The sequence below is a fragment of the Triturus cristatus genome, chromosome 3_2 (assembly GCF_964204655.1).
Source record: "Triturus cristatus chromosome 3_2, aTriCri1.1, whole genome shotgun sequence".
In the NCBI taxonomy this organism is placed as follows: Eukaryota; Metazoa; Chordata; class Amphibia; order Caudata; family Salamandridae; genus Triturus; species Triturus cristatus.
In genome coordinates, this window is record NC_140584.1 from 606,607,552 (window position 1) to 606,632,427 (window position 24,876).

Consider the following 24,876-nt stretch of genomic DNA (forward strand, 5'->3'; position numbering starts at 1 on the left):
CAAAGTTTTGCTCTATTCGAGCATCAGTAGGCCTTGTGTGAGGATGTGTCCGTACTTTCCCAACCCAGATGCGACTTCCAATAGCCATTGAGTTCATCAGCAGACTTGCAGAACCTGACACCCGAAGAACGACACAGCAGCCCATTGGCACTAATTAAAAAGTATAACATCGGGAGACAACAATGAGCCGTGAAGAACTTTACAAGAGAATGAGGTTTTTTGTGTGACTGCATGGGTGAAATTCGTGATATTTTTAGTTTTTATTTTGCCTGATTTGACATCTTCACGCCCTGGTGACTTTAAAAAAAACAAGTGGGTACAAAAGCTCAAAGATTAGTAGAATAAAAACACAAACCCACATTTTTATTCAAGAATTATTCCACAAAAAGGCTTTCACAGGAAAGTAGTTTTAGTCACAGAAAATGTCACTTGCAAGCAAAGTTCTGCAGAGGTGTGATAACCTTTGAATTTTTCTGACCTTTGTCAACCATGCAAAACATCACCTGTAGAATTAGAATTTCAGCCCAGCCTGAATAGCTGTTCGTGTAAGCATTATGATTTACGTTTGTGAATACGATAGTGTGCACGAGGTACTGTAAAAGTGTTCGAGTTCAGGCCATTAGAGGGCATGTGTGTGAATTGTATGTACATGTGTCAAATGGTCCTTATGCCATAGTTACCCTGTTCATGATCCTACAGAGATTTGATCTGCAGAGTAGTTATGTCTATGAGTATCGCGCACTTGTGTAGTGCTGGATACATCCTCCTCACCCATGTCTTTTTCCATTTGTATAGGGCATAAAGGGAGAGAGAGGATTATCTGGAGGCCTTGGACCGAAGGGGGAGAAAGGAAACCGGGTGAGTAGGGCTAATCACACCCACATCTTGTTCTCAGTGACACCGCATGCAGTGGGACTTATTGGAACACAAGGGACTAATTGGAACACAAGAGTTCATTTGCATGCACCATAGATGACATTTAAGAACATGGACTTTCTTCTTCACAGTACTGTTCACCCAAAGGAACTTTATGATAAGAGTCACCAAACATGTTGTGGCCACCACCCTTCCCCCCACACACCCTGCCTTCTTGTGTTTCTGGCATGACGTTACAGACCCCACACAACCTTTTGCAAGACAAACACTGCCATGTGACTCTTCATCACTCTGAGGCAGAAAGCCAAAGATTCCTCGTAAACTTCTGCAAGCCCCTCCCCTCCTGAATATACTGACCCCTGGCTCCATTTTAATATGGAGGCAGGATGGGGCAGACCCTCCTGCAAAAATGTGTCACTTGTCTTTGAGGAGCAATGTGAGGAACCATTTCTAACCTTGACCAAACGACCTCTTGCAATCATTGCCTCTCAGGACCTTTTGAGGCAGGTGGTTAAAGACCCTTCAACCTCTTAGGATTTGGAATTTGTGCAGGGGCAGTTAATATATGTTAATTACTGTTCTGAAGCCTGCAGTTTCCCCTCAGTTTTCATGTTGCTTTCCTGTAACAGCTGTTCTCCTGCGAAGGTAGCTACCCTGGATTCACGAGTTTAGATGAATTCCTGTCACTAGACAGGACCTGGAGCACTTTTTTCGGAAATAATTATTCTGCCAAAATGTTTTCTACTTTGTAATTTTTATTCAAAACATACCTTTGGCATTGTCGGATTAAAAAATGACTCTGTCACATTAAAATCTAGGCACGGCTGCCTCTGAGGGTTATTGGAATCTTGAAACCAAGAAAGTCTTGCATGTACTTGTGCTTATTGAGCTTAAACAATGCATCTACTAAGCCATACTGCAGACAGGTCTGGGTATAAACCTGGAGAATGTTCCTTGGTTGGAGATTTACCTATTCGTACAGTAAACTAACATCTCCTTCTCAAAAATGGGTCCCTCACCAGATTTATAGGAGTAGCACGTACCACATCACAGCATGCCACACCTGAGAAGGAGGTACATCAGAGGATGAGGCAAAGTCACCTGAAAGGAAGTCTGAAATGAAGCTTGTCCAACTTGACCATCAGGATCAGGGCAACACTGTTTGCAAACTTTCAAGTCACTGCTCCATGAATATCTGCGAATGATCGTGGGAATGCTGCGGTGGTGGCCTAACCTACAGCGAAATATAATATTTGATGCCATAGAGGAATCCGATCAGCTTTCTGGTCGCGCATTTTAATGGCAAACACAATGCATTTTGAAAAGATGAGTTTGGAAATGACTTACTTAAACAGCAGAAGACGAAGAACTCTCTTTAAATGCTCATATTGCCCTGTTCTTAACAAACAGTTGTTTTCAAGTTACATATTTACAATTCTTCTTCAGTATTTGTGGATGGGTTGAAAAAAGATTGCCCTAGGTTTAGTTGTCAAATGTAAAAAGATTTCAGACACTACTTCCTAAGGACACTAGGGCGACGTGATTTGCATCGCCTTCTCCCAGTGTGAGACAAGAGAAGGGTCACCCGCGTATAGGTTTTTCACTAATATGCTTGGCTGATGTAATGGCCATCACACACTCCCCTCCCAGGTGTATTCCACATGTTTAGAGACTCCTAGGGACAATGAGGTAGTAACAAGGGCAAAGTAGCAGTGACCTTCAAGAGGAACATGTGCTGCCATTTTCAAAGTCAACCCAATATGTAGCATGTTATAACCAATGCCATGTGTAGGGCTGATAGTGTCCTCCGCCAGATGCCTTCCATTTTACTGCCACATACATCTCCAAGTGTTGCCTGAAGCCAGAAGGTAAAATGTGAGGGGGAAGGTGAACCCATAAGCTTGGCATCCAGCCTTTCTTCCTCTTGTATGGCATGCTGGTAGTAATATGATATCACAGGTGCCACTGCCCTATAAAATGCTGCCCTGGTACTTCTGATGTGTTGCCTTTCCACTTCTTTTGGAGCGAGCTAATACTCAGGTTAGGAAATGATTGAGAAACGCTAACAAATTGCGTTGCACGAACAATACCAGTATCAATGGGGCAAGGTCAAAATTCTAAAACGAATGCCCAGGGATCACCTCTAACCCAGGCAAAAAAAAGCCACGTAGCAGCCTTAACATGTGGACCCAGATCCTACGTAGAGCTCAAGCTAGGGCTGTCTCCCTTTGCTTTCCTGTCCCCAGGTTTGATGATCCCAGTGGTGGTCACAGCATAATGTCCACATATTGCCTCCATTCTTGCTCCTACAGCAGCACACCAGGGGTCAAGGCTTCAAGGCCATCGCCCCTCCATAGCAATGGTGGGGGTGCTTCACAGAGGTGCTGTGGCTCGTCCCTACCCAAAGGACTGATCGCCAATGGCTTATACCTCCCTAATCAACCCAGCGCTTGGATGCTGACTGAATGTGTTCCGGCGCTGAGGTGAGGGCTTTCTTATGCAGGCCCAACCCCTGAGAAATACAGCCTGGAGCTTGATGGAAGCTCTTCAGCGCCCAACTGGAAATGCCCCTTGCTGTGCCATCCCTTCCACCTGACATGCCAAAGAACTGCGACCCCAAAACAAAGATTTACTGGGCTAAGAGGATAATATGTCTTTGCTGAATGTCTTCTGGATTCTCTTCCCATCGCCGTGCAGTCGATTGTGCAGCTCTGGCTTCTGCGCTACAGAAACACAGGACTCAGGCTGAGAAGAGATGATGGGTTGGAATGCAGAGCCCTGTCGGACTCCTCAAAATGTGAAGGTACGACAGAGGGTCAGAGTCTGGAAATCAAGAAAGCATCATGATCAGGGTCCACACACATCTTCTGAACTTGTGCACTATTGCAGCCACGAGGGCAATCTGAAAGCATAACAGTATGGCTGGTCGAGGGGCTATGCATGCAGAGAGCGGAACTTTTCCGTTTCCTACTGTGATGGAAAATATCTATTATAAAGGGCCTGCTACTTTGACTCATACAGAGGCCACGGATTTTAGGCCTGATCTAAAACATGATGATGGTGTTATGTGTTGAAACGGAAATTATTTTCCTCTTTACAACAGTGAGAAACCCCAAGAGAGTGGGGGATTCTGCTTTAAAATCCAGTGTGATGATTTTAAGGACTCCGCGCCTGGCTAGGATCCTGGTGTGGACAGCCATCCTGCACTGCCTCCCAGTGCTTCTATAAGCAGTCTGGTGTCAAGACCCCTGGAGACAGAATTGTTCTCTTATAAACCTGTATTAAGGACCACGGTTGGAGCGAATTCGCATCCTTCTGCATAATATGAATTTCGCTGTCTTGGTGCGCCGGCGTTTGTTTTCATTGCCTTTTTGAGATACTCCAGCAAATGCCTGATGCAGAGTCAAACATTCAGAACTAGAACAGTGTAGGGGAGGTTAGACCCAAAAGAGACAACATTGTCACGACTGATACCAGGGACTTGTCCTTTCCTGAAACTAACTGAGTCATCGAGGCGTGTTGATTGTTGTCCTCTCAAAAAAACAAAAATCTCTGTGCCCTGCGGAATAGACAATTTCTTCTAATTCTTCGGAACAACATATTGTGGAATGGTTTCTTTGTATTTTTAAGGGTGTTTATAGCTCCTCCTGTGGAAGGCCCTTACACCAACCAGATGCCCAATGAAGGTTAGACATGAAACCTTTGTGATCCAAATATTCTGCTACAATTGTAGGCGACTGGGGAAACCAGCAATTCATCGCTCCACCTACTCCCTGCCAGTCATAGGAAACACCGCGGCTTCTTTTCGACCCACTGTGATATGAAAGTGCCTTGTAATTCCAGACTTAACATGAACAGGTGCAGTTTTCAACGCTACCATTTTGAATCTTTCTTTTCCGTGGGCACCACCGTCCCATAGATTCCTCGTGTTTAGAAATAACTCCCAGGCGCATGGAGACTGGATCTGGACAGCTGTGCACAGCCGGGGCGCGGCAGCACTGCACGCTTTCCGCAAGCCGGTCAAATGCACCAGAGAAGGCACTGGCGCAAACAGCTGCAGAGTAGCCAACGTAGAGCATTGCAAAAGCAGTGTAGACCTTCCTTTAAACAGGACAGAAACGATGCAGAGAGATGGGATAAAGCATCCCTTAGAAGCTGGGCAGGTGCAGCACAGGCAGCTCCCTCACAAGCAAGACTGGCATAGTGTATACGGAGAGGGGCCGAGCCTCACACTTCAGAGCAGGAGAACAGTGGATGCTTCTCCCATCCACTGCTTGCACGTCATTCCTACCCCTCATTCACTTTGCACCAACCATGCTCGCTACTGTCTCTGTAACCTTACTGACATGCTCTCCTATGTCCTCCATGCACACTAGACTCTGCCGTAAGCACATACCAAGATGGCAGCTAAAGGGTGGCATTGACTAAGTGCAGCCGCTCATCTTCATTGACAGCACACCTCTGAAAGATGTCTTTCCTACTTTCCCAAAGCTTCCTACGCAGGATAGCCTTTTGCGATTCAATTGATCACACTAAGGAATTAACTACCTACCTGCATTCGAGAAACTGAGGAGCGGCACTTATTCTGGAAGGCTATTAAAACCTCACTATTTACTTCCTAAAAAAGGATTCTAGCTGCTCCCTGCTACTGCTTTCTCTCCAGTCTGATGTCCAAGAGGCGTCGTTGCAGTTTCTGCTCCCAAATCTACTCACAGTCGTTACAGCAGCATCGATGAACATGAACATCTTTTCATCCACCACTCCTCCTTGGGAGTCTGACTGTCTTAGGTGCAGCATTAAGTTCAGCTCTGCAGGATAGAGGTACCTCTTTAGATCTTATGTATGGTATGAAACTCTTCCCATGTAGGATAGTTGTAGTTATGCACTTCTCCACCTATAAAGAAACCCACAAAAAACCCACACATCCTGGTTTGTGGGAGCTATAACTCACAAAGCGCTGAGATACCTTGAACTCTATTCTATACTGAAATTAATTCTGTCAGAAGATTATTTTGGCGAGTTACAAAATTAAACTGGTATTTTTGAGCAACCGTTACACCAGGGCAAAATAATGGTTGGACTTCCAAATGAGAATAACTACAGAAATGGGGGTAAAAGAGAGAGCTCATCTAAATTGTGGTGGAATGTAGGGAGGAACTATTTGAGAAAATTTGACAAATAAAATAAAAGTTTAATAATAGATTCCTATAGGAACAATACTATTTGTGAACGGGTTGTGGTGAGCAGTGGTACAGAGCGGTCATGTGGAAGAGCACTTTCTGGCAATGTTCACGAAGAGCAGCTCTGTGGAATAATTTGCAGCGAGCAGCACCACGGGTGGGATCATTCATGGGCGACGCCAAGACTACTGGGAATGAGACTGGTCTGCAAGGATCTAGTGTGTGGTAATACTTCATAGCGATCTGTAGCAGGGGGTAACTGCACCGGGAGCATGAGGGCAGAGAGATATGGACACTGGACATGTTATCGATCAGTAGCAGCAACACTCTAGGATACGTCTGAGTAGAGACCTCTAAGAAGTCATGTGCTCTGTGTGAAGCCTGATGGACCCAGGCTTGGATCCTGGTCTGTTCACACAACCGCTCATCGAAGCGAGGCCGGGAGCGCGAGTACCATCGAGATAACACCTGGTTCACTGCTCCTTAAGGCTGATGTGAGAAAGTGCCTTATGAGAATCATTCTTATATCAATGTAAAGTGGGGGGGGGGGATTATTCATGAAGATCAACTCCCTGAGGTAAATATTGAAGGAAAACAGAATTCTGAGGTAATAAAGAGCAGCCTTCTGAGGTAATCACGAATGGAGAGCATCCCTCTGAGGTAATCATTGCTGTAGAGCATCACTTCCAGGAATTATTGATAAACAGCAACGCTGAGGTAATTCTGTATGGAGAGCAGAACTGTGAAGTAATCAATGGAGAGCTACACTGTGAGGTCATTATTAATGGAGAGCAGCAGTGTGAAGTAATCATCAATGGAGAGTTACCCTGTGAGGTCATTATTAATGGAGAGCAGCAGTGTGAAGTAATCATCAATGGAGAGTTACACTGTGAGGTCATTATTAATGGAGAGCAGCAGTGTGAAGTAATCATCAATGGAGAGTTACACTGTGAGGTCGTTATTAATGGAGAGCAGCAGTGTGAAGTAATCATCAATGGAGAGTTACACTGTGAGGTCGTTATTAATGGAGAGCAGCAGTGTGAAGTAATCATCAAAGGAGAGTTACACTGTGAGGTCGTTATTAATGGAGAGCAGCAGTGTGAAGTAATCATCAATGGAGAGTTACCCCTGTGAGGTCATTATTAATGGAGAGCAGCAGTGTGAAGTAATCAATCATCAATGGAGAGATACTCTGTGAAGTCATTATTAATGGAGAGCAGCAGTGTGAAGTAATCATTAATGGAGAGTTACACTGTGAGGTCATTATTAATGGAGAGCAGCAGTGTGAAGTAATCATCAATGGAGAGTTACACTGTGAGGTCGTTATTAATGGAGAGCAGCAGTGTGAAATAATCATCAATGGAGAGTTACCCTGTGAGGTCATTATTAATGGAGAGCAGCAGTGTGAAGTAATCATTAATGGAGAGTTAAACTGTGAGGTCATTATTAATGGAGAGCAGCAGTGTGAAGTAATCATCAATGGAGAGTTACACTGTGAGGTCGTTATTAATGGAGAGCAGCAGTGTGAAGTAATCATCAATGGAGAGTTACACTGTGAGGTCGTTATTAATGGAGAGCAGCAGTGTGAAGTAATCATCAATGGAGAGTTACCCTGTGAGGTCATTATTAATGGATAGCAGCAGTGTGAAGTAATCAATCATCAAGGGAGAGATACTCTGTGAAGTCATTATTAATGGAGAGCATCACTTCGAGGTGATTATTAATGGCAAGTAGCACTGTGAAGAAATTATTAAAAATGAAGTTACTGGGTTGTCCTGGACCACTTAACTTTAGGAACACTTTCATTTTCAAACCCATCTTGCAGCAAAAGTGTACAAATATGATATGATCCCTTCAAAATTAAAAAAGTGTATTTCATTAACACGCAGAACCATTTTACGTTAGTAAATAAGATTTTATCAGTGCAGTCAGAAGTATTTTAGTAGTTAAAGTTTTCAAATATGAATTTGAAACATTCATTCGTCCCCCCCACACTGACAACAATGCGAATAGTGAACTAAGAGGCACGTCAGTTGTTATGTGCACTCTTTGGGTGACCTGTGTTCCTATTATACATGAACAACCTTATTGTGTATTAAATCAAACACAGAAGAAGGTTTTGTACTGCGCACATCCTGAGGTCATGTATTTCGAGGTCCCCACATATGTTGTAATAAAAGAAAGAGGAGGGAAAGTGAAATGAAAAAATTGCCTGGTATCACAAAATTTGGTAAAGGGAGGAAGCCGGGATTAATCACAGGTTTTCTGGTTTCATATTTTGCAATTCAGCCACAAGATGTATATGCTTCGCTTGCCCTATACCCACTTCACCGCATACCCCCCAGACTCCCCGATCGCCACCCTGCTGGCATCAATGCGGCCTTCAGTCACATCACAGACCAAACTTTGGGGCCCTTGATAAAATGTTTGCAAGTACCCATGAGCTATAGGCTGAAGTGAAAACGGAGAGCAGCACTTTAATCTAATCATTGATAGGGAGCAAAAATCTGATGTTCTGTTTACATTTTTTTTCTTCAGGAAAACTGTTGTCCCCCACGCGACTCCTCATGCCAGAATTTAGCAGTCTCTGTCTCGTGCACCATAAACATGGACAGTATGGCATGGAAATAAATGTCTGGCATTATTTTCCAGAATAGGTTGCAATCTACTAGACACACCTGATGAAAACGAGGTCAAACGGGGGGGGGGGGAGGGGGGGGCTTCTTCAGAAAAGAAGCAGCTATCAGAAACAAAGAATGAAGATATGTTAACAAAACACGCACGCACACACAAACAAACCGAAGGCTGTTTGTTCACGTACAAGAACCTTGTGGAAACATGAACCACTGCAAACCACTGCCTGAGATCCTGCTCCGCTGTGCGGAAAAATAAACACGCCTCTCTGGGCCTTCGAGCCTCCCGCGAGAGCTAGGAGGCAGTAGAGCCCAAAACTTTGAAACGTTAAAAATTCTGTTTAAATGTGAGGCCCCTTACGATACATTCCTTTTGTCTGGGTGTATTCATGTCGAGAGAAATAGAAAGGAGTATTCTTACTTGTCCAAAACAGTGCGCTGGAATCTACCTGACATCTGGAAATTATTCTAAGAATGTATTCATCTGGGCACCCAGGGTGGTTGGAAAAACATCATTCCTCTGGCTTCTTGGGGCATAGGAGAGTTGAAGGTCACACATAACCCTGGTTCTCTGTTGTCATCAATCCAGTTTGCGAATACGGGTTACGTATGTGCCCAGTTTTCAGTAGCAACACAACAACGCATCTATGGACACGAAAGCTCCCCGAACCCTCCCATAGTTCCCCCGCACACGTGAGGATGTGTGCCCCCCTAAGTCAGAGTATGCTACTTTGGCCACTTGTGCACCTCTCATTTCAGTTGGGGTGCCCATAGACACCCATGGGACCTCCTCCGCTACAATCACATCACCTGGGGACACGTGTGTAGCCTTCAGTCCAATCGCAGAACATCAATACACCTCTGGACACACAGGTAACTCTCAGATCCCCAATTCATTTGAGCATGCACGTGCACTCCTCGGTCAACTCGGACCACCATTTCCGTCTGTGAGAATATGGGCTCCACGCTCAGTCCATCTCCAAGGACACCATTTATAGCACGTCAGCACACCTGAGTGCCCTTGTGCTCCCCTGTGCACACTCGCAGGATCCCGGCGCACTTCTGGGCATGAGCACACCCGAGGCCAGCCATAGAACACTAATTCTACTGCAAACACGCCAGCCCCTCAATTCAGTGGCAACTCCCCCACAACAACATTTTCGACTTGTGACTAAGACTGGGCCAAAATTCCGTTCCGCTCGCGGAAATTGCGATAATTTGGCATTTTCGCGTTCCGCTGAAAGCGTGAAAATGTAAAAATTTCCGCAATCCGCATCTTAACGGTAGTTGTTTTCTTGCTCGAGCTGTAAAATAATACATTATTGCGCGCGCGCGATCGCCTTACCTGAATCCCCGCGTTCGCCGACAAGTTTTCCCAATCCGGTCGCGTTCTCCACGGGATGTTGGATTGTTGGTAGCCATTTGCGCTGTCTCGCGACAGTTCGTGCCCGCATTAACGTCATTTGTCGCACGATCACGTCATTAGTCGCGCGATCACGTCTTTCTTCTCGCGATCATGCGCCGTGAGAGTATGAGAAGATTGAGATCTCGAACACGTCATTCTCCTCTGCGAGCGAGAGCATGAGGACGCGGGCACGTCATATCGAACGAGAGCGGGCGGGACAAGTGAAAACAAGATGGCCGCGCCCATGAGCAACCGCATGGGTAAGCTGACGAGCCGCGATCACGCAAAAAATACCGCGATATTTCCGGCGTGTTTGCGGAGATTTTCAACATTTTCGCGATAGTTTGCGAAAGTGAATTTCGCAAATTCCGCCCACCCCTACTTGTGACCCCCTGAACCTGTTAGAGCAGACATCCCTTCTGTGGGCACCAGGGCTACGCTCTGCCAAGCAGGGGGCCCAGGCGCACCTGAGGGTGCTTGTGATTGGAGCACTATCATCCATTTAAGGTCAGTGACTTCATGATAGTACGTCACATGAGTGCACCAGAGTACCCCAGGACTAGTGCTCTTCATAAGGCAGTCACACTGTGTGAAGCTTAATAATTGGACTCACTGATAAGAATGTAGTGAAATGACTCAGATGGTTTTAACATTTCGTTCTTAATTTTTCCCTAGGGCTTGGACTGTGTCCGGATATCTGAAGAGGAGCCGCTTCAGGTGAGCCACGCCCACTGCTGTCTCCCGCGCATGCTCAGTTGGCTATTGTTGCAGGGTGTGTCTGCAGGACTGTCAAACAAGACTGAACGGAGCTTCTCTAGACCTGTCAACCAGGGCCCAACTGGGAACACAAACCAGCCCTGGCAATTCTGTGTGACCGACCCCTGGTGGGGATGTGGGGGTGCTAGCAAGAAGCAGTACTGCTTCCGCTTTAGCACAGCTACTGCTTTTGTTACATGGGGCGATATTGCAGCACTGCTGCAAAACCAGCCCCTACCACTTGAAAACCGTCTCCCCTTCCTGCCCACTGGGAAAACACCTGTTACCACTGCGGCCAGTCCGGCCCTGCTGTCAACCATACACCTTTCATGGGTACCAGAAGCTCTTTGTTAGTAAAAGGAGAAGTGTCCGGTCCGAAGTTTTGTTCAGATACCCTTGGTCAACAGTATTGAACGACAGAGTGCCGAATGCCAGGGTTGTATAGTCTAGTCTTGATTCTACCGCATGCCTCTTTTTTCCACCACCAGACATTCCAGGCTCCTTATTTTACTCTTGCAGGTTTGTTTCCATCCAAATTTCTCCCATTGTCTCTGTTTTAAGGGTCCACATATAACCACCTGCTCAATTAAGCATTGAACAAGCCTGGACGTGAGTTTTGCACAGAGATAGATTTAGTGCGGTTTGGCCCAGGCTGCTAAGTGCTCAGTAAGCAATGCGTTCTGACCCGGCTGTGTATTGGTTCTGTTTTGTTCACTAAAGTGGGAGCCAAATTAGTACTTAATTAGTAAAATAGTAAGTGCTGGGGCCCAATGTTTTGTTGGAAGCCGCCGGAGGGCGCTTCTGAAATCCAAGGCTGTCTAGTTTTGATTCCATCTCATGCCTCTTTCATCCACCACCAGACACTCCCTGCCACTTTATCTCACTCCTGCAGGTTCATCCCTGCTTTTATCCTTTCTCATTGGTTTTCTGGCCCCCAATGCACCCCCCACGCCCGCCTTTATCTCGCCAGCTCTGGGCCAAATGTTTATGAGTAAAAATAAATCCGGGTCCCCAAAACTGAGTGCTGATAGGCCCCATCTGCATTGCATCCGCGGACTCCAAATAGGCACCAAGATAAGCCCACATGCCTGTGTGTTCCTTCTTAACAGTACAGTACAGAACGTACTGAGCTCAGGTGTGAATTGAACACTGTATGAGTCCTGACCTCAGATATGATCATGTTGTTAGTTTTGTTGGTTGAAAGGTCATCTCGGACTCAACTCTGAGGTGGTTCTGTATTTTATTGCACACTGGTTGCTGAGCTCAGACCCAGTTGTGTGTGTTGTTTCTGTACTGTGTACTGCAGTATGTACTGAGCTCACGAATGGTGGTGTGCTGGTCCTGTGTGTCTATCAAGCGATGAGCTCAGATCTGTTCTGTGTTGGTTCTACATTGCTTAATGTGTAGGGCTTGACCAACTCAAATCTGGTAGAGTGTTGGATTCAGATCTGAATGTTATTGCTCAGTGCTTTAAATCCAATGTGTGATGTGGCTGTGTGTCGGTCCTGTATTGTACGGTCCAGTGTGTATGTAATCGGATATGTCTCTGCATAGACTCTGTATTGTGCATTCCAGTGTGTACTGATGTCAGATCTGCTCACATCTGCCTGTGTGTCGGTTCTGTATTGTACAGTCTAGTGCAGTGGTTCGTAACCTTTTGACTGTATTCCTCCCCAAGCCCACCGAGTCAGTATTGGAAGCCGATGACCCCTGCCCTAATCAATTTATATGATTTGATCCTCAAAACATACACAAAACTACAAAAACAAGTATACGCTAAACAAATGCTCAAATATTCAAATGTTTTGTTTACTTCACAAATACAGAAAAAGATTTTCAAGTTTCTATTTTGGTTCTTATTTGTATATGTTATGTAGTGTAATGTATTCATTTTAATACTATTTAGTTTAATTAAACAGTCTTGGAGCCCCTCAGTATGTCAGGCGGACCCCAAGGGTTAAGAACCACTGTTGCAGTGTCTATGAACTCAGAGAGGTCTCTGCAGGGGCTCTGTATGGTGCATTCCTGTGGGTACTGAGGCAAGATCTGGCTGTGTTGGTCCTGAATCTACCCTCCTGCAAGTAGAGGAGGGGCGTCACCAGGCGAGCCACCCCGCAGGGTGGATGTCCATTTCATCTGGCAAGGGCTGGCCTACTGCCCCTCCCATGTGGGGTTTCCCAACATCTGTTGCTCCCCTTGCGTGTAGAAGCTCAGACATGTCTCTCCGTTGGCTGAATATTGCACATTTCAGTGTGGACTGAGGACAGAGGTCTGGCTGTGTTGCTCCTTTATTAGCCGGGTGTGTGATGAGCTGGGATCAGGCTGTGTGCTGATTCTGCATTGTACTTTCTAGTATGCAGTGACTTCAGATAGGCTTACATCTGTCTTTGTATGAGCTCTGTGTTTAATCTTCATGGGGGGGCCTGGCTATTTCAGATAAGGATGTCCGCCGCTGCCACCACATTTTAGAGGAGGAGGAGGAGGTTAATGATGGCGTTAGAAGTCAGCGCTTTCAATTTCTTTCTTTTCCATAGTGCGCTGCTGGCGACCCGGGAGAAAAAGGAGAGCAAGGTGATCCTGTAAGTTACAAAATGCCTGTGTTCTGCAATGCTTATTTCCACTCTGCTCAACACCATGTGACCTGAGCATAGCGGTCACATATACTTCCTAGGAGTACGCTTTTCAGGAATGGGCGGGCGGGTGGCTAGTTTTGTGTATATGCTCCCCCAATCAATTTATTCTCAGTGCAAACTCAACTGATACAATTAAAATGTATCAACTGGGGACACACTCTCTCCAGCGTGTTCTTGGCGGTGGAAAAGGATGCTAGCTGGGTCATGCGCGCAATGATCAGACCTTCTCACTTGTGGATCTGCAGTCTACTGTGGGGTCAATAATAAATATCTGTCCCTGAAATTTGTGGACATAAAACACACTCATCAGTCTCATTCTCAAAAAATGTAAATAATATTTCTTTGGTGCCAACAGGGGAAGGATGGAGTGACTGGACCTGCAGGACCATCAGGACATAAGGTAAGCGAGTTTGGACCGCTCTTAAGTTATAGTCTGTACAGAGCTTGGAGTCTCTCAGGGTGAAAACAGCAGTGGGCGTGGGTGAAATGGGGGGAGAAGACGGGATTTTGGTGGAAAAGGCCTTGAGTGCCCACCCTAGAAGCAGTAAAGAAGGTATTATGGTTCCATAAAGGAACCAGACTGCCAGATCCTAGGTCATGAATCAACTCTTGTAGACGCAACCCCTTAGACAAAATGTATCTCCAAACCAAGAGGGGAATCGTATAAGTACTTGGTAGAGCATGCTTATGCCTCAAAGGCGATTATCTTTCAGTAGTATTTCAGCTCCTCAGTGGACCACTGATGATCCCAAATCCGCACATCAGGCTTAACAAAGAATATTCTGTTGTATTGAAGAACCATGTGCCCATTAACACCCTTGATATAAATGTGGCCTTGTTTTGCCTTCCGGCCACTGTGCTCGATATCATGGGGGTGTGTCAGCAAGTCAATGGAGATGGCTTCTCTGTATTTTAAACAGACGATTCGCGACAATAAGAAGCAGGCGCTGACACTTGAAGGCTTTAACTCAATTCACTGAGAGCTGCCGCAAGGCGTTTCAGCCATGTTAATGGCCTTGTGCATGCGAAACGAACGCCATTTTCTTACGGGTTGATATTCTTACACGTGATTGACCAAATCATTGACATATAACGTGAAAACATATAAAGGGGAAATGAGAACCATTTCCTTGGCATTCCATGCGCTCTTGTACAATACATGTGAATCCAATTTCTTCATAAAGAATTGAAAAAGGTATCGTTTTTAAGTTCACAATTCATGCGTTTTAATTTGTGATGTTGTGAAACTTAAAACTATTGCCTAATATATAGCGATACAACAGAAACGCCCTTCTCTGATTATTTCAAAAGCATTATTCACTTTTTGAATATAAAATACCTACATACATTATTGGACACACTGCAAGTGGATCGTTGTTATTAAGATAATGCTACATACTTTCTCATATAATTTTTACTAAGCGATGTATACAATTTCGTACCAATTCCAAGTCGATCAACATTATTCATTCAGTGCTATATATTTCATTGGATTCCTTGCTTTACCCAGCAGGACATCTCATGGCGAACGCCTGGCACCCGTCAGCAGATTGCACCAGATCAAACACTCTGTTGTTCTGACTTGACTTCCAGGAGGGTCCCAAATTGGCTGCAAATACCAATAGTATGGGATCTCAAATGCCCTCCTAAAGTTCTATCATATCCTTGCTGCGGCCTGAAGAGTTCTCACTTTCTCAAAATAATGCAGTTAGTATAATTAAAAGTAAATCCTTTACCACTATGTGGAGCTAACATGACTGCTATCAGTGGTTGAAGTTCTTTGTTATTTGGTTACTCAATTCACCAGTAGCGGCTCGTGGAGGGAGTTCGATGGGGCAGTGAGGCGGGGCGGGGGAGGGGTAGGGTGGGGGAATGTAAACACCGGAATATGGATGAACGGAGGTAAGCACACATTTAAATAAATAAAACGAATTTCGTTGCGTGCGCTGCATCGCAAAATGAAGTTCCATCAGGGTTGGAGTGATGTGATCATAATTTCTACTTGAGACGTGTTGGATGCCAGGTTGGAGTCTGGTTGGTCATGGAGTATGGCATAGCCACCACCCAGATGCGAGGGTAAAAAAGCTTGAACAGCAATTCGGAAGTAGCTTTTTGAAAAAAAATGGTTTGACTTTCTTTAGCGGAGAGAGCTGCTAAAAGGCCATATTTGCTTGTTTGGCAGTGTGTTGCTCCTTTTCTAAATTGTCTGTCTGGTGCCATCCTCACTCCAAACGTAAATCTGCCGTCTTAAATAGGCTTTAATCCCAGTTCCTCAATAACTCTGAGGACCCAGTGGATGGCATGCCATTTGAGGATCACCTGGTACTAGTTTTGCCTCCACCTTTCCTGAACTTGTCAGGTGATCTCTTCCCTTATCCCAAAGAGCCCTTTTCTTTCATAATAAGATGGAACTTGTTTCCTTACCAATGGTTACTCTTCTCTTCCCACTGTGCCACTCCCTCTGATTTGACTCTTTACACACAAAGTTAGCCTCTGAATGTTGATTTTTTTTGTGTCCCCATTATACCCGTTGTGAAAGCTCTACTTTGTGGAAATAGCAAATATCTGGAATTTCAGGCAGCTTTATGTTTTATTTCATAATCGTAAATGCACATTAACGGTAGACTCCAGAAGCTTTCAAAGCACATATTAAGATGTTATGAACAAAGCTAGCCATGCCTTTATTTTAACTGTGTATGTTTTCAAGGACTTTCTATTATTTTTAATATACATCACATCAAAATGTTAGTAAAGCAACTCACTACAGGGCAGCCCAATACATGGTTTAGCCGAAGGATCTGGACTGCAGCCAGGCCTGTGCCCATCCACCCCGAGGTGGCCATTCTCCTTTGTGCTTAGTCTTTGGCTTCCACATCGGGGTTGCTGCAGGCCATGCTTCCAACCCTCCATGTACAAGGTTTGGCCTAATTCTCTGCAAGAGTTCAACTCCAGTTTTGCATGGCTAAAGCAGTGCACAGTGGGGACTGGCCTCAAGACCTTGCCATTGGCCAGGCCCTGTGTCCAACCCTCATAAGCGCTCAATCCCTTGTGCCAATAGCTCATTGGCTATAGCAGATGTAATTGTTTTTTTAATTTTTGCAAGATTCACAGATCTTGAGACTCCAGGAAGATCCTCTTTGCCCAGAGAGGGTCCATGATCCACAAATCCTGCAACATAGTGCGTGTTTCTAAAAATTAATACTCAGCGTATTTGCAAATCCATAAAAAAAATAAAGGAACACCAGTGGATGAGGGAAGTTTTTTTCACCATCGTCCATTGCAGATTAGCGATTGCAGCTACTTTAGTTGTAATTCTGCCATGCTTTGATTGGCTAACCATTGCAGAAAAAAAATCTATTGCTCCCCATTATCCAATGTGGTGCACCAATCACCACATTTGGGAAAAGTAAAAGAAAAATAGGGCATCATGGGCAGGGTGAGCATACCTTGACCCCTAAGACTAGGAAGGGAGCTCAGAGGGACCTCTGGCATTTAAAATACATTTAAAAAGTGATTTATTTTGTGATTCACGGACCATGACCGAACTTGCATATCTTGACCGATCCTGAACCCTTCCTGGACACCGCAGAGCCTTCTATGAATTTTTTTTTTTAAAACAGTTTAGCACTCCTCTGCTTGCACAACAAATGACTGTGCACAGCAGACCTTTAGCAAGAGTGGAGGCCTGCAGCACCCCTGCTGTGCACTGCCAAAAGCCATGTGCAGCAGGGGTTGACCACCAATGGGGCCTTTGCCAAGCCCTGTGGCCGGCCCTACACATGGAAAAAGGCTGTATGCAATAGGGGTTGAGAGCACACAGGGGTTAGGCCCAGGGCCAGCAGTGCTATGTGGGCAGTGGCCACCTGTGGCTATTTGAGGGGAGAGCCTAGCCAAAGGCAAAATCTTGCTCAAACCCTCACCATGCTATGTTGATGACATCACTGATAACATCTCAGATGACACCATTGATGACAACAGAGGACCTGGTTGTTGCACAAGTTTTAGTTAGCTCAGGAAACTATTGGGAATTTCACTGTTTTTTTCAGTTTAAAAAGTTATATTTTAACTGACATTTTCACCTAATTCTAACGACACTTTAGCCTTTGTTTTTTTCAGAGAATTTCTGAAGCTTTTTTAAATGTGAAGTAAGATATTATCAGCATACCTAACTATTATGTCACCTTAATCATTGTTTTTTCAGAGAATAAATATATGTGTGTGTATATATATATATATATATATATATATATATATTATCTACTGGCGGTCGCCAGTAGATAGTTATAGTTAAGACCGAGTTCCCATAGGAAAGCTGAAAATTCTATTTTGAATAACTTTGGCGCCGGTTGACTTATCTTCGTGAAATTTTCAAAACTAATGGGGCGCTCTGCTCAGCTCCTACCCTGAAAGTCTCGGGGTGATTCGTCAAGCGGGGGCTGAGAAAAAAGGGGGGTCCCAAAACGCGTTTTCCCCATGCATTTTCCCATAGGACCTTTAGTCGAAGGTACAGCCCGAACGGCTGAACAGAATTACTTGAAATTTGGCAAAGAGGTAGTCCTCAGGTCAGGCATGTGCCTTTTGCATATATGGTGTCAATCTGTTCAGTAGTTCCTGAGAAAATTGCAGTTAAAAGTACATAAATATCTATACGCGCACACCGTGCGCGGACGGTGCTCGCACTGGGCGCGCACCAAATGTCCGCGAGCGTAATTCTGATTGGTGGTTAGATGTCAGTCAACATTCGAATCGGTCGAAATCAGGAAGTGTCGGACACCATTTTGTGTTTGACAGTTTAAAAGAAAGGTGGAGAAAGTGAAAAGGGGGCAGGGTAGAGAGTTCCTGACCCCCTAGCCTTTGTCAGGGGGTCCCCTGAAGGACCCCAAAGGGTGAAAAAAACATTTTATTTTTTTTCAAAAAATCGCGCTGTGCGCGCATCGTGAAAAACCCTTAAAAAAAACAAACATTTTAAACTGTTTATATGTTTATAGAAGATATCAACTATGCTGTTAAACTTTATCCAAATTCAAAATAAAAGAGCTGAGCCATTCCATATTAAAGGATACAGTCAATCTATAACTATATACATAGGTAGTTTATTGTAAAATAAGTATATAAAAAATATAATAATACATACATAAATTAGCATTTAAAAAACCTTACAAATTCACTAAAAAAAACGTAGGTTTCACACACGTTATAGTTAGGAATTAGCATTTAAAAAACCTTGCAAATTCACTGAAAAAACCATAAGTTTCACACATGTTATAGTTAGCTGGACATTTCACTCGTAAAAAACCATTGAAATTCCCCCGTTATAGTTAGTTCAGCTAACTATAACTCGCGCGACCGCAATCTACTGCTGATGACGTCACATATTACATCACTCATGACATAGTCAGTGACATCACTCATGACATCACTGATGACATCTCAAATGACATCACTGATGACATCACTGATGACATCATCCAGTGAATATGTGTCTTTCTGAAAAATAAATATTTTTTATATATGTATATCTAAAGGTTAATGGAAGAATAAATGGGTAAATAAGTGTCTAAATGGATGTTTTTTTTTGTAAAATTAATTGTATAACTGACTTATTAACAGTATCTTAGTGAATACAGTGATGTAATATGTGACGTCATCAGCAGTGGATTGCGTTCGCGCGAGTTATAGTTAGCTGAACTAACTATAACGGGGGAATTTCAATGATTTTTTACAAGTGAAATGTCCAGCTAACTATAACATGTGTGAAACCTATGGTTTTTTTCACTGAATATATATATATATATATTACCTACTGGCGGTCGCCAGTAGGTAGTTATAGTTAGGACCACGTTTCCATAGGAAAACCTCAACATTCTATTTTGAATAACTTTGGCGCCGGTCGACGAATCCTCGCGAATTTCTCAAAATAGGTGGGGCGCTACGCTCCGCTCCTACCCTGAAAGTCTCGGGGGGATTCGTCAAGCGGGGGCTGAGATAAAAGGGGGGTCCCAAAACGCGTTTTTCCCATGCATTTTTCCATAGGACCTTTAGAACGAGCTACAGCCCGAACGGCTGAACAGAATTACTAGAAATTTGGCAGAGAGGTAGTCCCTAGGTCAAGGAAGTGCCTTTTGTAGGTTTGGTGTAAATCTGTTCAGTAGATTCTGAGAAAATAGCCTTTAAATCAATATATATATCTGAGCCCGCTTACGGTACGCTTACCGTACGCTTACCGTACGCTTACCGTAAGCTTACGGTGGCGTGCGCGAGCGCGATTCTGATTGGCTCTTAGATCTTAGTAAACATTCGAATCGGCCGAAACCAGGAAGCGGCGTCCGCCATTTTGTCTCTCGCACTGAGTGTTGTTTATCAAACATGATGGCCAAAAACATGTTACGGGGCTGTTTTGACAACTCCCTCCCACATAGTCATGTTGAGGGAGTCCCCAAACATCCCCCAAGAGCAAAAACGGTTTTATTTTTTTTTCGGCAATTTCGCGGGGTACGCTTACCGTACGCTTACCGTACGCTTACCGTAAGCTTACCGTAAGCTTACCGTACGCTTACGGTAAAAAAATAAAAATAAAAAAAACACTATCCACACTTACCCCACCCCCTGTGCTTTTGGTGGCCGCAGGCCACCAAATGTGCAGGGCTTATTAATAGAGAAAATAAACGTAATTTTGGCAACATGAAATTATAAAATCGAAATAAAAAAAACACTATCCACATTGACCTCACCCCCTGTGCTTTTGGTGGCCGAAGGCCACCAAATGTACAGGGCTTATTAAAGTTGATAAAAACCGTGCACGGAACGAAGTGCGTTAAGTGGGCGCGCACGCCACAAATGGCGTAAAGTAACTTAGCATTTAAAAAACCGTACAAATTCACTGAAAAAACCATAGGTTTCACACACGTTATAGTTAGGAAATAGCATTTAAAAAACCTTGCTAATTCACTGAAAAAACCATAGGTTTCACACATGTTATAGTTAGCTGGACATTTTACTGATAAAAAACCAATGAAATTCCCCCGTTATAGTTACTGTAGGCAACTATAACTCACGCGACCGTAATCCTCTGCTGATGACATATGTGTCTTTATGAAAAAAAAAAAATTGTAATATATGTATAGCTAAAATTTAATGGAAGAAGATATGGGCAAATAAGTGTCTAAATACAGTATTAGCATCAGCAGAGGATTGCGGTCGCGTGAGTTATAGTTGCCTACAGTAACTATAACGGGGGAATTTCATTGGTTTTTTATCAGTAAAATGTCCAGCTAACTATAACATGTGTGAAACCTATGGTTTTTTCAGTGAATTAGCAAGGTTTTTTAAATGCTATTTCCTAACTATAACGTGTGTGAAACCTATGGTTTTTTCAGTGAATATATATATATATATATATATCCAAAAATCCATCAAGTAATAGACGCACTCTCGGAGGTCAAGTTGCTACACCAAGTTTTAATTCTTGTTTAACCGCTACGCGTTTCGACACCAACAATGTGTCTTGATCACACGATCGTGTGATCAAGACACATTGTTGGTGTCGAAACGCGTAGCGGTTAAACAAGAATTAAAACTTGGTGTAGCAACTTGACCTCCGAGAGTGCGTCTATTACTTGATGGATTTTTGGATTATTCACTTCCGGCTTAGGGCTTTTGCCGGTTGACGCTCCACCTGACGCGGGACTGGTCCCAGGAAAACCCACTCTACTTTGTGTATATATATATATATATATATATATATATATATATATATATATATATATATATATATATATATATATATATATATATATATATATATATATATATATATATATATATATATATATATATATATATGTATATATACATATATATATATAAGTATATATACATATATATATATAAGTATATATATATATATTATCTACTGGCGGTCGCCAGTAGATAGTTATAGTTAGGACCGTGTTTCCATAGGAAATCCGCAACATTCTATTTGGAATAACTTTGGCGCCGGTTGACGAATCCTCGCGAAATTTTCAAAATAGGTGGGGCGCTCCGCTCCGCTCCTACCCTGAAAGTCTCGGGGGGATTCATCAAGCGGGGGCTGAGAAAAAAGGGGGGTCCCAAAACGCGTTTTCCCCATGCATTTTCCCATAGGACCTTTAGTCCGAGCTACAGCCCGAACGGCTGAACAGAATTACTTGAAATTTGGCAGAGAGGTAGTCCTCAGGTCAGAGATGTGCCTTTTGCAGGTCTGGTGTAAATCTGTTCAGTAGGTCCTGAGAAAATTAAATCAATATATATATCTGTAAGCGCGCTCCGTGCGCTTACGGTAAGCTTACCGTACGCGTACGGTGCCGTGCGCGAGCGCAATTCTGATTGGTGGTTACATGACTGTAAACATTCGAATCGGTCGAAATCAGAAAGTGTCGGCCACCATTTTCTGTCTCTCGCACTGAAAAACAAAGGTGGATAACGTGAAAAGGGGGCAACGAAGAGAGTTGCAGACCCCCTAGCGTTTGTCAGGGGGTCCACGAAGGACCAAAAAGTACGAAAAATACATTTAATAATTTTTTTTTAAAATCGCGGAGTGCGCGTACGGTAAGCTTACCGTACGCGCACGGCAAAAAAAAAGAAATAACAATCACATTTATTAAATAAATTGAAGGACCCGCAAGGGAGAAAAAAAAATTGTTACTGTGTAAAAAAAGGCGAGGCGCGCACGGTATGAACTGCGCAACGTGGGCGCTCGGTGCCGAGTGCCCACAGCGCGCGCACGGTGTGCGAAGCGCACCGTGCGCGCAGGGTGTGCGCAGGGTGAAAAATCAGAAAAAAAATTAAAAAATAAATACATAACTTAGCATTTAAAAAAACGTACAAATTCACTGAAAAAACCATAGGTTTCACACACGTTATAGTTAGGAATTAGCATTTAGAAAACCTTGCAAATTCACTTAAAAAACCATAGGTTTCACACATGTTATAGTTAGCTGTACATTTCACTCGTAAAAAAACAATGAAATTCCACGTTATAGTTAGATCAGGTAACTATAACTTGGGCGACCGCAATCCACAATGTGTCATTTCAGATGTCATCATTGATGTGATGAGTGATGTCACTGACCATGTCATGAGTGATGTAATATGTGACGTCATCAGCAGTTTATTGTGGGCGCGCAAGTTATAGTTACCTGATCTAACTAAAACGTGGAATTTCATTGGTTTTTTACGAGTGAAATGTACAGCTAACTATAACATGTGTGAAACCTATGGTTTTTTAAGTGAATATATATATGTATATATATATATACACATATTATTGTCACTAATAGTGACTGTAGTTATGGTATGAGAGGGAGCAAAAAGAGAGTGAGAGGGTAATCAAAGTAATTTCTAAAGCTCATTTTAAGCTGTTCTTGGAAATGTTGATTATCATGCAGTACCTGGAATCCCTCAAGTTTCCAGCCTTGCAAGATGACATTTAATTAAATGGTTTTTATGTTTCACTTGGATCCTTATTCATACAGTTTGAATGGTTTTTAAATCAGTGCACTCAAACAACCATGGCAGAATGCAGCACACTACAAAATGTATGCACATAGCAACTGCAGCACTTGTCACACTGTCAGCCCATCCTTTAGAGCATGGCACAATCAACATACTCTGACTAATGAATCCTCTAACACATGCCATTGACTGGCACAATTAAACAGTGTTTTTAAATAGCAAGCCCTATTTGGTTCCTAGCTGAATTTTAACTGGCCTCTACCCAGGCCATATTATCTTCCCATAATCTGTCCATACCGCATAATCTATCTTCCCATCCTTCAGTAGGCATGTAGACCTCATCCACACACCATCACATAGGAGCCAGGTACAAACCCCAAAACAGAATAATTCATCATTGTGAGGCTTTTCTCGGATAATCGACACTGTATGAAAGGCGACGCTGCCCGCGGTCCCTACTAACTAGAAGCTGGGTCCTGGGTTTGTGATGGAAAGTTAGCCCACCAAAGTCTCACTGACCTTCCTGGTTTACTTGTTTGAAATGTCTTGCTAAAGTTCATGTTCATGAGAGGTGGTGTGAAGGTTGAGTCGGGTACAGTATAACACAAAGACTGCGATAAAAGCATAGACGACTGTCCTCTTGCATCTGAAAACACATAGCTCTTTAATGAACACATTGCAGTTTCATACCAGAAGAGACAACACACAATGTTGGACTCAAATTTAAAATGTTACAGTCACAATAGTGTTTGAAGAGGGTCTGAATCTTGTGGACTGAGTCTGCCCTGTTGTTCGCTTCAGTGGATTTAAACAATGACCAATGTTAGCAATGTGGGCTTTCAGCACACTATGTAGGTCTGAATTCATCCAGTGCTGGGATATTTAACATTGAATGCCTCAGAGGGAATGCTCTAAAGTTGGTACTAGGAAGTACCACTGGGGGATGCACTACAAATCTTCCCTTCGAAATTTTGATTCCTTAAGTTTTAAGTGGAATGAAAAAACTGGGGAGTCTCTCAAAGGGGTGTGTCAGATGTAATTAAGGGCGTGGCTTAAAAACTCCTAAGCTAACAATCTGTGCTTAGTATAGTGTGCCACTCGACTGGTATTATGCTGCTTCTGTCTTTGTATCCAGATATATAATACAACAAGTAACATTACTCCTACAACAAGCCAATAGTCCTGGCTTCATTGTATAGAATATTGAAAATGCTTCAGTTCTGACATTTTGAGACCGAGAAAGAAATATAACGAGTCTCTTCGAGGTTAAATCAAAGGTAGTGAGGGGTGTTACTGCTGCAGCATTACAATTTTGTTTTCAATTTGAGTGTGAGTGCAAAAATGGAGAGCTCGATGGTGACCCATCTCAGTACCTACTTTTTAGAACTGCTGGTACTGAGCACTGGCTGGACCCGGCCCATTTAAAGCCCTGCTCATGTGGTTATTGAGAAATATGCCCAGGTGCAAATCAATGTCTCAATGCTAATCAAAGTTACGTTTGTTCCTGCTAAGATTGACTGGATTTGTGGTGCTACATACAAATCTCCCCACAGCATTAAATAAATTCCCATTCTGGTGGCCTATGGAAGTCCAGGGCTGGCCAACCAACTAGATTTAAGAGGCTGTAGCTTGGGAACCAATTGTCCAGGTGAAAAATTCCACTGTTGGTGGTTACCAAGCTGTCTCTCTGTTAAGCTTAGAAGATTCTTAAAGTTATGCAGGTATATAAACTGGCCATGTTAATGATAACGTCAAGGAGAAAATTATTCTGGGCATGGGTAACGCTGAAGACGGTAAAGAGAGTTAGGACTAGCTCCTACAGGCCATGTCACCTGTTGGGGTGCCGATGGTACAGGAGAGCATGAAGGACTTTGTGGTCTGCATAAGAACTGCACAGCTCA

General features: G+C 43.5%; 1 protein-coding gene across 1 annotated transcript in view; it reads left to right on the forward strand.

Annotated features, from left to right (window-relative positions):
* COL16A1 (collagen type XVI alpha 1 chain) overlaps positions 1 to 24,876 on the forward strand; it is an 871,927-nt gene that overhangs the window by 538,691 nt on the left and 308,360 nt on the right. Inside the window, exons 12-15 of the mRNA XM_085648479.1 lie at positions 796 to 858; positions 10,770 to 10,811; positions 13,385 to 13,429; positions 13,839 to 13,883. Of these exons, the coding sequence (XP_085504605.1) occupies positions 796 to 858; positions 10,770 to 10,811; positions 13,385 to 13,429; positions 13,839 to 13,883 (195 nt within the window). The remainder of the gene's footprint in view (positions 1 to 795; positions 859 to 10,769; positions 10,812 to 13,384; positions 13,430 to 13,838; positions 13,884 to 24,876) is intronic.